The following is a 13,665-nucleotide window of genomic DNA, read 5'->3' on the forward strand; positions in this document are numbered from 1 at the left end:
GAGAAGGATGAATAAGTTCAACGGGAGACTTCATTCTTAAGTGACCTTTTGATTTCCTTTCCCACCCCGCGGGCACACAGTCCTTCTGCATTGCCCCCAACCCCCGCCCTTGGCCCCTCCCGGCCAATCGGACCCTTTTAACATGAAAATCACCTGGAGGTACCTGGCTGGTGTTAAGATAAAAGGCCCCCCGTGTGGGCTCCACTACTTCCGTCTCTTTCCCCCAGTGGCTCTGTCTGGATAGCCCCTTCTGCATCACCTATGAGCGCTCCCCTGGCGCTCAATGCCTCTTACCGGGACTACCCACCAGGAGTGGCGTTGGCCTACGAACATTACTACTGGGATTCCCCGAAGGAGGAAGAGGAGGAGAGGGTGCCCGAGCCGGTGCACAGCTCCCAGGGGATCCTAACCCAGGAAGGGGTCGACGACTCGAAGGAGAAGGCCCCGCACAACCAGCCAGGTAAGTCAGTGGTGCGCAAGAGGCCCAGCCTAGTCTTCTCTACCCAGAAGTAAATCCCATGGCAGTCAATGGGGCTTACTTCCATGCAACTGTGGATGGGATGGCAGCCTCCTCGTTCTCGCTAGCAGAGCTCAATACTAACTTCTTAAGAAGCGCATTGATTTTATTTATGGATTTAAGAGACCGAGAGCCCAAGCCTAGGCATGTCTACTCGGAAGTTAGTGCCATTAGAGTCAATGGCGCTTACTCCCAGGAGAGTGTGGCTAGGGCTGCAGTCCTATATTCCGCTTTTCCCACGCCCAAGGCGGCTTACAAAGCCCTAGGATGGGAAGGAAGTTGGCTCCACTGTTGGGTTGAACTGGTGCTTGGCTCTGATTTCCCTACGGAGTCCTTCAGGAACTGTGGAAGGGGTAGCCCGCCGCCAGCGTTGATGGCCTGATCTGGGGGGTCTACTCCGAAGTAAGTTGTCTGGCGGCGCGCCCGAGCAAGCTGACACGTGGTTGCAGTTACTGGCGTAGCTAGAAGGGAGTGCAAGGCACTAAGTTCTGCAGGGAGCCCCACCGCAGCGTGCAAGCGGACCCTCCCTCCCCTTCGAGCATACGCCTCCGTTTTGCTCCCCGCGGCCTGGAATGGCTCCGAAGGGGGGGAGAGGGAAGGTCGGCTTGCACGCTGCGTTGAAGCAATACCTAGTGCTTTACCCCCCTCTAGCTACGCCACTGGCTGCCCCAGCCCACGCTGAGTTGGGCGCGCCTAAGCTCGTGGATAGGCTCGGGCTGGTCATCTGCTCCGCTCTCGCCTTCAGTAAGTTTACCTTCCAGTCTAACAAATAAGAGGGGAGCCCCCGCTGAGGCCAAGACATCTGGGCAGTCACCCTGGAACGATGGTTGTGGGTCCCCTGCTGAATCTGCCAGTCCTTGGGCTCTGCAAGACGGCATATTACGGGCAGGAAATGGTATTCTCTCTTGGGCGCCTGTGTTTAACAGAGACATGGATGTTGAGACGATTTGATAAGCATGCAAAGGCATTCAAGGCTGGACTATTAAGTTTTTTTCAGGATGAGGGCTGTGATCTATTCTAACACTAAGTACTGAAAACTGAAATGGCTAAAAACTAAAACCACATTCAAAGCTGAAAACTGAAAACAAAAAACTAAAGGCAAGAACTAAAAAGTTAAACCACAAATCTGGTGGGCTCCCTCAGAGGCTACAGCAACTTCCTCAGGACGTAAAACTCAGGGCTGACCTCTTTTTATATAGGCCGTAACTGATTGCCCGCTGAGTTAGGAGCATGATTGTCATCGGTTGGCTCCAGCTGGTTCCTTACTCTTTGTAAGCTTCACAGAGTGAGGCTGGGCAGTAAACCTCGAGAGGGTGTACTGATGGCATTGTTGCAGGGCCCCCATCAACATTTCTTTTGGGACCCTTCCAGAGGAGGAAGGGAGGGGGCAGAACAGAGTGGGGGTAGGGTGGCAACTGGGGCAGGTAGGGAGGAACTGAATGAAGCAGGGGAGAGTGTGGCAACAGCCAAAATAGTCTTTGGAGCTCAGGTTTCCCTGCTTACACAGTGTCAGCAGCTAGCTACAGTGATATAGAAAACCAAACACACCTGAATATCCCTAAAATCTTCTAAATACAGAGAATCGGTGCAGAAAATTAGCATCATAGTAGTTACACACTCACATTAGAATGGAAAGTATCCTGTCTGTACAAAACTAACTTCTGCAGCAGCTGTAGTCCTCAAGCTTCTATACATTCCTTCATGCTAAGTGAATCCATAAGCTAAAGAGCAGGCCAGTTTCCTCCTGGATTTAACATGATGTTAAGGAGAGTCCTGTATGCCTTCCTGTGCCCAGTGCATGTGGCTTGAGGGAGCACCAGCCACTGCGTGCCTGCATCCTGTGCAGCATCCAGTGCAGGCAGTGAGCTTGGAGGTAGGAAAAAGTAAAATCACAGGGATTCTGGGCCCCCTCCTTTGGCTGCTGGGCCCCCATTTTGACCCTGGGCCCAGGTACAAATTATCCCCTGTACCCCCTCTCATGGCACTGTGGAATGCGGAAATGGAAGCTTCCCCACCCTAAACTCAAGGATTATTTAAGGAGATGCTTCACTTTCTCCTCCTGAAACCAATATGAATTTAAAAAATGCTTGATCTAAGCATTTTGAGACCTTGGATTTTAACCTGAGTTAAGCACATGATTGCATCCCTCTCTGGGGATGTGTTCACAATACTGGTGAAAAGAAGTTTTCCTCTTATCTAGCTCTCTGGGATGGTTATAAGAACTTTAGAAAAGCTCTGCTGGATCAGGTCAAAGACCCATCAGGTCCAGCATGCTGTTTCTCACAGTGACCCAGCTGCCTCTGGGAAGCACCCAAGCAGAAGAGAAAGGCAGCCTCTCACTTGCCATAGTTCTCTAGTAATTGCTCCCTCCTACCCAGAGATAACACTAACACATGGCAAGTGACTGATGGCCATTGATAGACCTGCCTTCTATTAATTTGTTCAATCCCCTTTTAAAACCATCCAACAGGTAGCCACATCCCATCCTGTGGCAGTAAATTCCATGAACTGTAAATGCACTGTGTGAAACACCATCTTTTGTCCTTCCTAAATCTCCTGTCAGTCAGTGTCAGTGGTACTTGTATTCATTCATATCATTCATGTTATGCTGCTTACCACTACTTGTACACAATTGAACATAATTTAATTCAGTTCAGTATATATCAATTGTGTACAGGTAGTGGTAAGCAGCATAATATGAATTAGCTTTCATGTTATTCTGAATTATCCTGGAACCACTTATTATGAAGGAGTGTATAATTAACCGAGGGCCCAATCCTATCCAATTTTCCAGTGCCAGTGCAGCTGTGCCAATGGGGCATGCACTGTATCTTGTGGTGGGGCAGCAGTCACAGAGGCCTCCTTAAGATATGGGAAGATTTCTTTGCTTACCTTGGGGCTGCATTGTGGCTGCACCAGTGCTGGAAAATTGGATAGGATTGGGCCATGAATTGGCTGTTATGATCATTTTTAAGTGTAGCTTGTAATTCCCAGAAAAGACACAAACCATTAAACGTTCATATCAGACCATCTTTCTGCTGTGAGTACACAAACTTTCACATAAAGCTCTGAAAGTCAGCTACTTTTCTGTCTTGTCAGACCATTCTGTGAAGCTTGAATGCAAGTTGATCAAATAAGAAATCGCCCATTTAGATGGGGCTCTGGTATGTGCAGGATATAAAGAAGACCAGATATCTTTTTATTGTGCTCTGTGCACCTGTAATGATACTATCTTTTATGCCAATAAAGGTGGAATGAATGAATGATACTATCTTTGCTTGATTTGTAGATCTCTCCCCAAGGCCTTCTAGCTCTGGAATGTTCACACATTATACCCCAGATTCGGCCACCAGCCCCAACAAGCAGCCTCCTTCTGCTCCCCAGGAACAAAAGGATGAGAGTGTAGAGAAGAAAGGCAAAACTCGAATTGCCTTCTCTCAACAGCAACTTCAGATCCTGCAGCACCGATTCCAAAGGCAGATGTATCTTAGCCCTCAGCAGATCAGAGAACTGGGCTCCGCCTTGGGCCTCACCTACAAACAAGTAAGTCCTTCACTTGGTTAGCTACACAGAGCATGGTACAGTCAGGTTTTGTATGACAGTCTTCTGACCTGAGGCTTTAAAAGAGTTTGTCCTTACTGTAACAATGGCATGAGGTATCCAGGGTCAGAATTGCAGCTATGCAGACCACTGACACCTTTGGCACAAAGCTATAACATCAGAGGACCCATCTTTACCTCAGTTTGTCACATTGGAGCCACTTTGCAGCAGAGATAAAAATACTTATTTTTCTTTCTTTTGCCTCTTTCTCCTCCACCCCTGCCTTTGTAGCTTCCTTTATAATTTCCCTCTGGGTATATCTACACTGCAAGCTTGTACTGGTTTGGTGCCACTTCAGCTATCATGGCTTCCCCAAAGTATTAAGGGAATTGTAATTGTTGAGGGTGGCAAGATTCCTTTACTGGTTTCTAATTTCAAGGCTCTAATTCTAAGCCTCAACCCAGAAATACAATTCTGAGAGGTCAACCCCAGTTTTAAGTCTGCTGTACAAATACTCGAACTGTGGTATTTTCCTTGCTTGCTTTGTCTAGCTAGTTACGAATTGAACAATGGGTGGATTTTTCTTTGTTTTTTTGAGTAGTGCAAAGATACCTAGCAAATTGACCACAAACCTGTCAAGTTTTTATGTTCATGTTTCTCATGTGCTGTGTTCTAGGTAAAAACGTGGTTTCAGAATCAGCGGATGAAGTTTAAGCGAACCCAGAAGGAAACACTATGGATGAAAAATGGGATATGCCAACCTCGGGTAATAAGAAAATCTGCTTATAGAAGAACATGTGGGAGCCAGAGTCTTGTTCATTTAATTCAGTGACTCTCTTTCTCTCTCACTGACACTGGCTCTCTCCATGTTCAGACAGGTCTTTCCCTGACCTGTCTGGTGATGCCAGGGATGCAAACCCAGTGTTTTTCTACATGGAAGGTAGATGCTTCCCATGCTAGGACCCCACCCTACTGTTCAGAGAGAACAGCTCCACTGGTTCTTTTGCTTGCTTCTCATCCACTTGAGAATATGCTTCAGTGGGACCTACCCCACAATGTGGAAACCTTTGTTTTGAAAAACAACTTGCCTGCTGGCATGAAGATGGGGTAAAACACATAAGAACAGTCCCTTTGGATCAGGCCAAAGACCCATCTCGTCCAGCTTCCTATATCTGTGGCCCACCAGGTGCTTCCAGCACACAAAATAATAAGATCCCTGTGTCCTGTCACCACTCTCTTGCATCTGGCATTCAGAAAGAGCCTACTTCTAAAACGAGGAGGTTGTGATGGATTTTTTTCTCCATAAATCTGTCAAGTCCTCTTTTAAAGGCATCAGGGCCAGGTGCCATGATAACATCCTGTGGCAAGGAGTTCCACAGATAATGCTCTTCTTGTTGAGGTATAGGTGTTAATGTCTTGGGGCCCTCATACCACAGTTCTGAAGTATGTCTGCTATTTAGATGGGTGGGGGAGGGAAGCGGCAAAAGGAAAGATTTCAGAAATAGTGGACAAGATGTTAATGTAGTCACATCACAAAATACTTCATAACATAAATCCTCTGCCATGAGTACATTAGGCAAGGACAGCATTAGGCTCACCTCTTCCCAGCCTCATTCTGCAATATAGGGGTAAAAATACTGGCCTTAACAAGTTCTTATAAGGATTGCTGAAATACTGGATATAATGTGCTTTGGACACAAATGTTTTATGAATGACAAGCATTGTTATCACCATTAGTGTGTTGAAACATTTCTACCTGTCTCTTACAGAATGTCTGCCTGGATCCCAGTTATCACCAAAGTTACACCATCAGTGATGCTAAGAATTTTCCTGCATTGGCCAGTGCCCATGACAGCTACGTCGGCAATCAAAGCTACAGCCAAGGCCCAAACTACAGCAGTGACCACAACCAGATCTATGATTGTCCCCCAAACTTCCATCCATTTGTGAGTGGGGAGGAATGGGATGGAAACCTCTTTGGGAAAGGTGCTGGAACCTGTTTTGGCCCACAGGCAATTGGTTACATCAGCCAACAGAAGATGAACTTCTATCACGGCTTCTCTGCCAGTGTGGAGTATGCAGCTGTGAAGATGGAGGACAGTTACCCCTTCCCTAATGTCTCTGCCACTGCGACAGCATTCCCAAGCCCACCTGTTCTCCAGCATTACCAGCCACCCTTGCAAATTCCAGGAGCACAAAGCAACTTTAATGCCTAGGTTTTCCCCCCTTTCCCTTCCCTCTCCTGCCCCCCTTCCCTCAGCTTGAAAAATTCTGTCACTTTACCTTCCTCACCTCCAGCCTACTCTGGTTTTGGTGAGGGATCTGGGTACTTTAGAAAGTTGGGTTCTCTTCTGCTCTTTCTTCTTTCTCAGGGGTACTTGTCTGTGTGATTCTGAACTTGACTTTCATTATTACATCAGCCCTGGCTGGCTCCAGGGCACTTGTCTGTCTCTCTCATGTGTGTGTAAGAGGATGGAAGGGGAATATGTAAATGTTAGCTGTATGTTGCTTACCTCCACCTCATCCCCTTGATCCATCACCTGCTGGATGGGCCCTTCCTCAAGAGCTTGGAAACTAGAAATCCCTTTATCCCACATAACTGGAGAAAAGTTTCTATTCTCAGAAGTACCCCTCTCTCTTCCTATCAGCTGCCCTGTTTTGTTGCTGCAGCTGGGTTCTTTTTCAAAGACTTTGTTCCTGTCCTGATAAAGACATTGGTTTTAGAATGGAGGAATACCAATTTCTACTTCCAGGTATCCCCTCTTCGCTCTTTGTTTTTTTGTTGACTCAGTTTGTTTTAAGATTTTGTCCTTAATTTAGTTCTGTTCATCAGAAAGTAGAATGAGATGTCTCCAGTGGAAGAGGATGAAGTGATTAGGCACATCAGACTTCCCTGTGAACAGCTTGGTCAGGAGGCTTTTATGTCCTATGGGGTGCTTTCTCTTTGGTCATCTGCTCCCCACATCCTCAACACTTACAGGATAGCCATCCCATAAGCAGTCACCCACAGGCCTAATTCACCCACAGCTACAGGTTGCATAGTGAGTTCTGCTTTCCAGTGGCAGCACCCAAAATTGCTGGTGGACTATGGATTTCCTGTTGCACCACAAATCGTCATCCCAGCAAAAGCGACTTCTACAGGCTTCTGCTTGTGAGTTTTTTGGTGGAAAAATTGTATCTGTTCTGATTTTTCACAGAAGCACTTCAGAAATATAGTACTGCTGGCGATTGCTGGTTTTTTAGGGTTGAAGGTAGAGTATATGATGAAAATAATTGCCTGAAGTGTACAAACATTTGTTCCATTGTTTTGTTCTTCTGCTTAAAAAAGTTTTGCCCTTTCGAAACACTGAAAAAAGCCACCTACAAAGCCTGTTTTCCTGAGATGATAAAGAACTATCTCCAGCCACTAGCTCTCTCTCAAATAGAAGATATCTGCCAACTTCAAAGCTATAGTCAACCTGATAGTTTCCTGTAGAAATTGGAGATGAGGACAACTGTATTGCATCCCATCTTGTTCTTTTCTCAAATATATTATTGAGGAATGTTTCACATTCTCGAGTATGATAGGATCTCTTTTCCTGGGACATCTGTTGCTGCTATTGGAAGTTAGTTATCCAAAGATAAGAGGAAAACTTCTCTTCACCAGTATTGTGAACACCCCCTCCCCCCAAAATCTCTCTGAGAAGCAGGCTGGAGTTCAGTGGCAATGGATTGATTTGAAATAGAAATGAAAATTTGCCAGATTCCATTCTCTTTCCAAGTTGGGGGGAGGGGGGCAGAAGAAGCAAATAATCATTAGAGTCCAGAGTTATTGAGGTGTTGCATGACTGTAGATACAAACCTAATTGTGAACCTATACTATTAAAAACAAACACTATATATCTAGAAATTCTACAATTGGTGCTAAAATTACTTTAAAATTGGAAAGTTGCTACAATTTTTTATTACAAATTTGCTACAATTTTATTAAATAACAGAAGACCTAAATGTGTTTCTGAATGGTTTTTCTTGGGCATATTTGTTTTGAATTATAAGCAATAACAGTGTCTTAAGACTATTTACACAGTATACCATTTTTCAGCAAGGAACATTTTCAAAGCTGTTTACATAACAAAAGGAATGACAAGCTGATTCCCTATCCCAAAGGGGCATCAGTCTGAAAAAGACAAGGGAGGCACCAGCAAGCAGCCAGTGGGAGGGACTATGTCCTGAGATGAATACATTGCTACACATAAGAGCCACCAATTTAAAACATGTGTCTTCACTTACTCACTGGCTTCATGCTACAATAGCCTCAAAAGGAAGGATGAAGAGTATGTAACCTCCTAGCACTTAGCTCCACCCATTGCTAATCTTACTTTAAAAACAGGATTAGCAAGTCTGTTATTCACTTGTTGCCACACACACAATTAAAACCTGACTAGAGTTTCCTTTGGATTGAGGAACCAATCAGGGTTGAGAGTAGGAGCCAGGATGCACACCTCTTCAACACTTTGGGCAGGTCATTTCCCCCCTATAAACAACTCCAATGGGGGAGTGTTCCCTAAATGGGCAAACTGGTCAACTTGGTGCCATTTGAAAGACATTTAGCTCCAATATGTATCTTACATTAGGGAATTAGTCAAGTGATGCAGGAGACCTTCCACTCCGCTACTCTCATGAATGATATATCTCTGTGCAGTTTCCTGAAAATTCATCCAAGATTACTTAAAGGCATATGTTGAGATTTCAATATGGTCAAATGCCTTTTGGTGAATTCAGACAGATTTGTTCAATCCCAGAGTTTTGTTCTGGTAACTGGGAGCACTTTAAGATTTTTCACAGTTGTAACCCTACCCCAGAAGAGAACCATTTCTAACCCTTGCTTGGATTTATGCTTTTTGTCCCTGCAAGGGAATGCATAAAACAAACCGATTGTTCTTTTTACCAGATGGTCAAGGGATGCAGTTGTGTGTCACTCCAAGCACACAGTTTAAACAGTATGACAGTGGGATTGCAAGTGTGGTAAAGTCATCAAAATTAGGTCAGTGTTTGGGAGGGTAGCATCAGCATTGGCCCTGCTAAAGGGTAGCCACAGGGTTCGTATGTAGACTTATATGGGTCCAAATCCAAACAGTCTGATGCATAGGGACTTGCATGAGCCTAGACAAAGCATCTTTAGCCACATTTGTGCTGAGTGGTGGTCAGATGAGATATTTAATATAGTCTTCACCTCACTCTTCCCACAAGTTCAGGGCAGCATACCTGCCTGTAGCACCAGGGAACCTGGTAGCAAAGTGCTTCTGTCCCCCCCCCCACATGGCATGCATGCACTACCTGGCTACAGTGGTCCATGCCTTATTGACTGCCACATCTAGACTACTGTACAATAATGCGCTGTATGTGGGGCTACCATCCAGGATGGCTCAGAAGCTGCAATTAGTGAAGAATGTGGCAGCCCAGGTGGTTAGGTTACAAGGGTTAGACGGTTTGTTTGATCACTCCTTCAGTGACTACATTGGCTGCCCATTCATTTCCAGTCCCAATTCAAGGTGCTGGTATTGACCTTTAAGGTCCTTCACAACTTGGGTTCAGGCTATCTGAAGGACCACCTTCTCCCATACATTCCAGCCCATGCACTTAGGTCATCTCAAGGGGCTCTCCTACAAGTGCTACCTCTATCTCAAGTTAGAAGGGAGGGCAAGCCTTCTCTGTATGCCACCACAACTATAGAATTCCTTTCCTGGGGAATTAAGAACTACTCTCTTCCTCATAGCTTTTTGGCAAGGAGTCAAAACATACTGTTGTGATACATTGTACTTTTATTATGGAGCTTTGTAAACCACTTTGGTATGGGAAAGGTGGGATATAAATAAATAAATCTCCATTTAAATGCATTGCTTCTTAACTCTACCAACCTTCAAAATTTCCTGATTGAGCCACATTAATAAATAGTTGGGGGGGGGGGGTTTAGAGCAACCAGCTGACATCTTTCCAAGACACCAACTGAAGGCAATTGAAGCTTCAAGCTTGGGAAAGTTTTTTTCCCAGACAGCATGGAAAGAGCTGCCCCCCTTCCATTTTTGCTACTACAGTACTAGGATACATACAGTACTAAGATCAAGTAGGACGAATCATGATGCATTTAGTACTCAAAAACTCACGAAGGGGCAACCTGTGATGTTACCATCACTCCCAAAAAAGGTGAGCTCCTCCAAAACCCCTCCCCCTCACAGAGCTCAGACGTGACTACCACCTCCAAATTTCAAACAGATGCCTGTCCCTTTCTAGGGACTTTTCTGCCAGTTATGGCTTCTCTAATAACAGGTCAGCACCATGCCATGAAGAGGGAAAACTGGGAATATCCTTCCTTCTGTGCAGTCCTTAAGGTACAGGCACCCTCTTGGGCATTGAAAGCTGGCAATCTTTGCGCCTCCATGCCATATGCGTAGATTGGCTTCATTAGGACAAAAGGAACCTTCTCCTATTAGCCATTCTGAAAAGGTAATGCAGAGGAAGCCATTACCTAGCCCACTGAGCCATGGCCAGTATATCAGATGTGAAATGATCTTCATAGGTGAGAGTGAGTTTTTCTTTCAAATTCTACATGACTGCCACCACCAAAAAGCTATAGTCAGAGATTTATAGTGTAGTGGCTAAAGAACTGATCTGCAGATCAGGATTTCCAGGGTTTGAATCATGCCTCAGCTATGAACTCACTGTGTGACCTTAGGCAAGTCATTCATTTTCAACCTCAATAATATTTCCTTGGTTTAAGCCACTTTTGCCCAACATTGCATATATGCAACAGGGACCAAATGTGTACAACTGTGGGCCAGGGTTAAGATTGCAGTAAGGATTACAAGTACAGGGTCAGCCCATCCACCTGACCAATTTCAGCAGAGGTCAGGTTGGGGCGGTGCACATCTATCTGCCTACTTGCCTTCACTGCTGCTCCTCCTCATCTCACTCCTTGAATTGGAAAAGGAAGAAGGGGGCAGAGAGGAAGAGAGAATGTGGAGGAGAGTGGGAGCTAGAACACTGGCGAGTGGGAGGAGCAGAGGCTGGCATGTCATCAGAGAAGGGGGCAGACTTCTCAGGCATCAGGAGGACTGGCCTTGATAAGAAGTGAAGTGCTCTGAGCACTTGCAAGCACCACATAAATGCCAACCATGATTGATTTCAAAGGAGACAATTAGCTGCTTAATGGAGATCATAAAATGGTGGAGAAAGTGAAGATTTCTCTGATGGGCTGTGTATTCAAGACAGGTAAAAGAAAGGATGTCTTCAAGCAACACAATTCACATGCAGCATGTGCTGCCACAAGACACAACAACCAGCCACTAGGATAGACTACTTGAAAAAAAGCACTAGACCAGGACATGGAGAGCAAAGGTCTTCTAGCAATGGCCATTTTGTCAGGGTGGAACTTTCACCCTCAGAGACAGTAATTCCTCCAAGACACACCAACTTCTGGGGAACAGAAGTCACAGAAAAGGGCTGTTAGCTTCATGCCCTGCTTTTTTTTTGGGGGGGGTGGTTCCTGGAGGCTTCTGGTTAACCACTCTGGGAAGCAGGATGCAGGACCAGATGGACTTTGACCTGATCAAGCAGGTCGCCTCTTCCAGCCTTAATTCCACTTGAAGCACCCCATCTGGATTGAAGCTGGTGGCAACTGCACTGCACTGGCACTCAGCCCAAGCACACCCAATGTTATTAGGCCCTCTTCCTGGCAGCCAGTTCACATGGAACAGCAGCACCTGAGGGCTATTTTACACCAGGGTTTGCCAAGTTCACAGAGGGCTTCAGACAATTAAGACTTCCTGGCATGAGGCAACTACTTGCTGCAGTCACACTTTCATATTTACACCAAAGAAATATAGACTGGGCAGGGGCAGTGGCAGGAAAAGGGGAAGATTTGTTGAGCAGAACCAGGGATTGTCCCTTCAGTCTTCCCACCTGGTTGAATTAAACTCTTGTGCCTCTCTGACTGAACAGAAAGAGGCTCCAGAGCAACTTCCTTCCCAAGCAGCACTTTTCATGTGAAGCACATTCCACCTCCCCCCACCTGGCTGGTCCATCATTTTGTAACTGAATATGCATGCAGTTTCTTGTAACAATTAAAAACCTACAATATGCAGCCATTTTGTACTTAATCTCCAGATGCAGCAAATTGTTTCACTTTAGCACCTGCATGCCTGAAGGGAAGAAAAATTTGCATTTCTGCTCTCTGTTCTCCAGAGGTACCATTTCACCCCAGGCTATGTCTGCTCTTTCAGGAAGATTCTGGCTGTGAGATGTGGATTGGAGGGACACTCTTACCAGTCTTACCAGCTTACTCCAGAGCCCATTTGAGCAGGGTGAGCAGCAGGAAATTCTTTGACATTTTCCTGACCTGCAGCACTAGGGCTTAAAATGTTGCATTAACATGTTGCAAAACTATAAGCTAAGTGCTGAAAGATATCACAAATGAAAGGGGGCTCCCTTTGTCCTTTCAAGAGATTCTGGAGAGTCAGCTCTGCAATATTCCCCACAGTCATTATTTTGTACTTCCTGTTTTACCTCTGTGCAAATAGGTCAGAAGTCCATGATATCCACTGCTAGGGGCTAAGACTGCAGTCCTACACACAGTAAGTAGGGAATAAGGCCCATCAAACCCCGGGGGATCTAGTTCTGAGAAAATACACCCAAGACTGCACTGTAAGAGCATCAGAGCTGCGTAATAGTGAGTATGTTGGACATGGAATGTGAAAACCAGTGTTCAAAGCTCTCCAGGGTTACAATCCTATGTGCCCTTATCTGAGAAAAAGTCACATCAAATGGAACGAGGTTTGTTTTGAGTAGGTGATTTGGGCCTGTCACTACTTATCAGCCTAGCCCTGTGGTTCTCACACATTTAGCACCAGGACCCACTTTTTAGAATGAGAATATGTCAGGACCCACTGGAAGTGATGTCATGACCAGAAGTGACATAATCAAGCAGGAAAATTTTTAACTATCCTAGGTTGCAATCCTACCCACACCTACCCAGGAGTAAGTCCCATTTACTATCATTGTTCAAAGAATATACATAGTAGCTTGTTAAAAGTACAGGTAAGTAACATTTCCCCAAATGCAGTCACATACTATGGGAGCATCAAGTCTAACTAATATATTAAAAATAAAATATTGAAATGAATGGGGACCCACACTGAAATTGGCTCATGACCCACCTGGTGGGTCCCGACCCACAGTTTGAGAAACACTGGCCTAGCCTACCTTATGGGATTGTTGTATGGATGAACTGCCGTGCGTCCCTGCCTCTTTATTGCCCAGAGCTCTTTGGAAGAAAGGCAGGACAAAAGTGTGTAATTACAGGCAATATTTGAGCTGAGGAGCAAGATTTAGACCAGGGGAGTCAAACAGGTCAGGTCAGATGTGGCCCCTGGAAGCTCTTTATCCGGCCTGCGGACTCTCCCAGTAGTGGCTTTCAGCACCTCTGCTGATGAGCTGTGCTGAGGTCACTGTAAAAGGGCAGCTTGTATGATAATTGGGCTCTCCCATATCTTGAAAATACTATCAGGATTTGTGTGTTTTATCTTCTGTCATTTGCAGCTGATGAGTTCCTAAATAAGAAAAAAGTGCTTATT

General features: G+C 45.4%; 1 protein-coding gene across 1 annotated transcript; it reads left to right on the top strand.

The window, feature by feature from the left end:
* The first annotated feature begins 261 nt into the window (after positions 1 to 261).
* On the top strand, positions 262 to 6,273 carry LOC136638644 (homeobox protein NANOG-like). Its single transcript, XM_066612678.1, has 4 exons — positions 262 to 460; positions 3,807 to 4,060; positions 4,734 to 4,823; positions 5,827 to 6,273. Exons 1-4 carry the CDS (start codon positions 262 to 264, stop codon positions 6,271 to 6,273), a joined length of 990 nt encoding a protein of 329 aa, XP_066468775.1.
* Positions 6,274 to 13,665: the final 7,392 nt, after the last annotated feature.

Source organism: Tiliqua scincoides, chromosome 2 (genome assembly GCF_035046505.1).
Source record: "Tiliqua scincoides isolate rTilSci1 chromosome 2, rTilSci1.hap2, whole genome shotgun sequence".
Taxonomy (NCBI): domain Eukaryota; kingdom Metazoa; phylum Chordata; class Lepidosauria; order Squamata; family Scincidae; genus Tiliqua; species Tiliqua scincoides.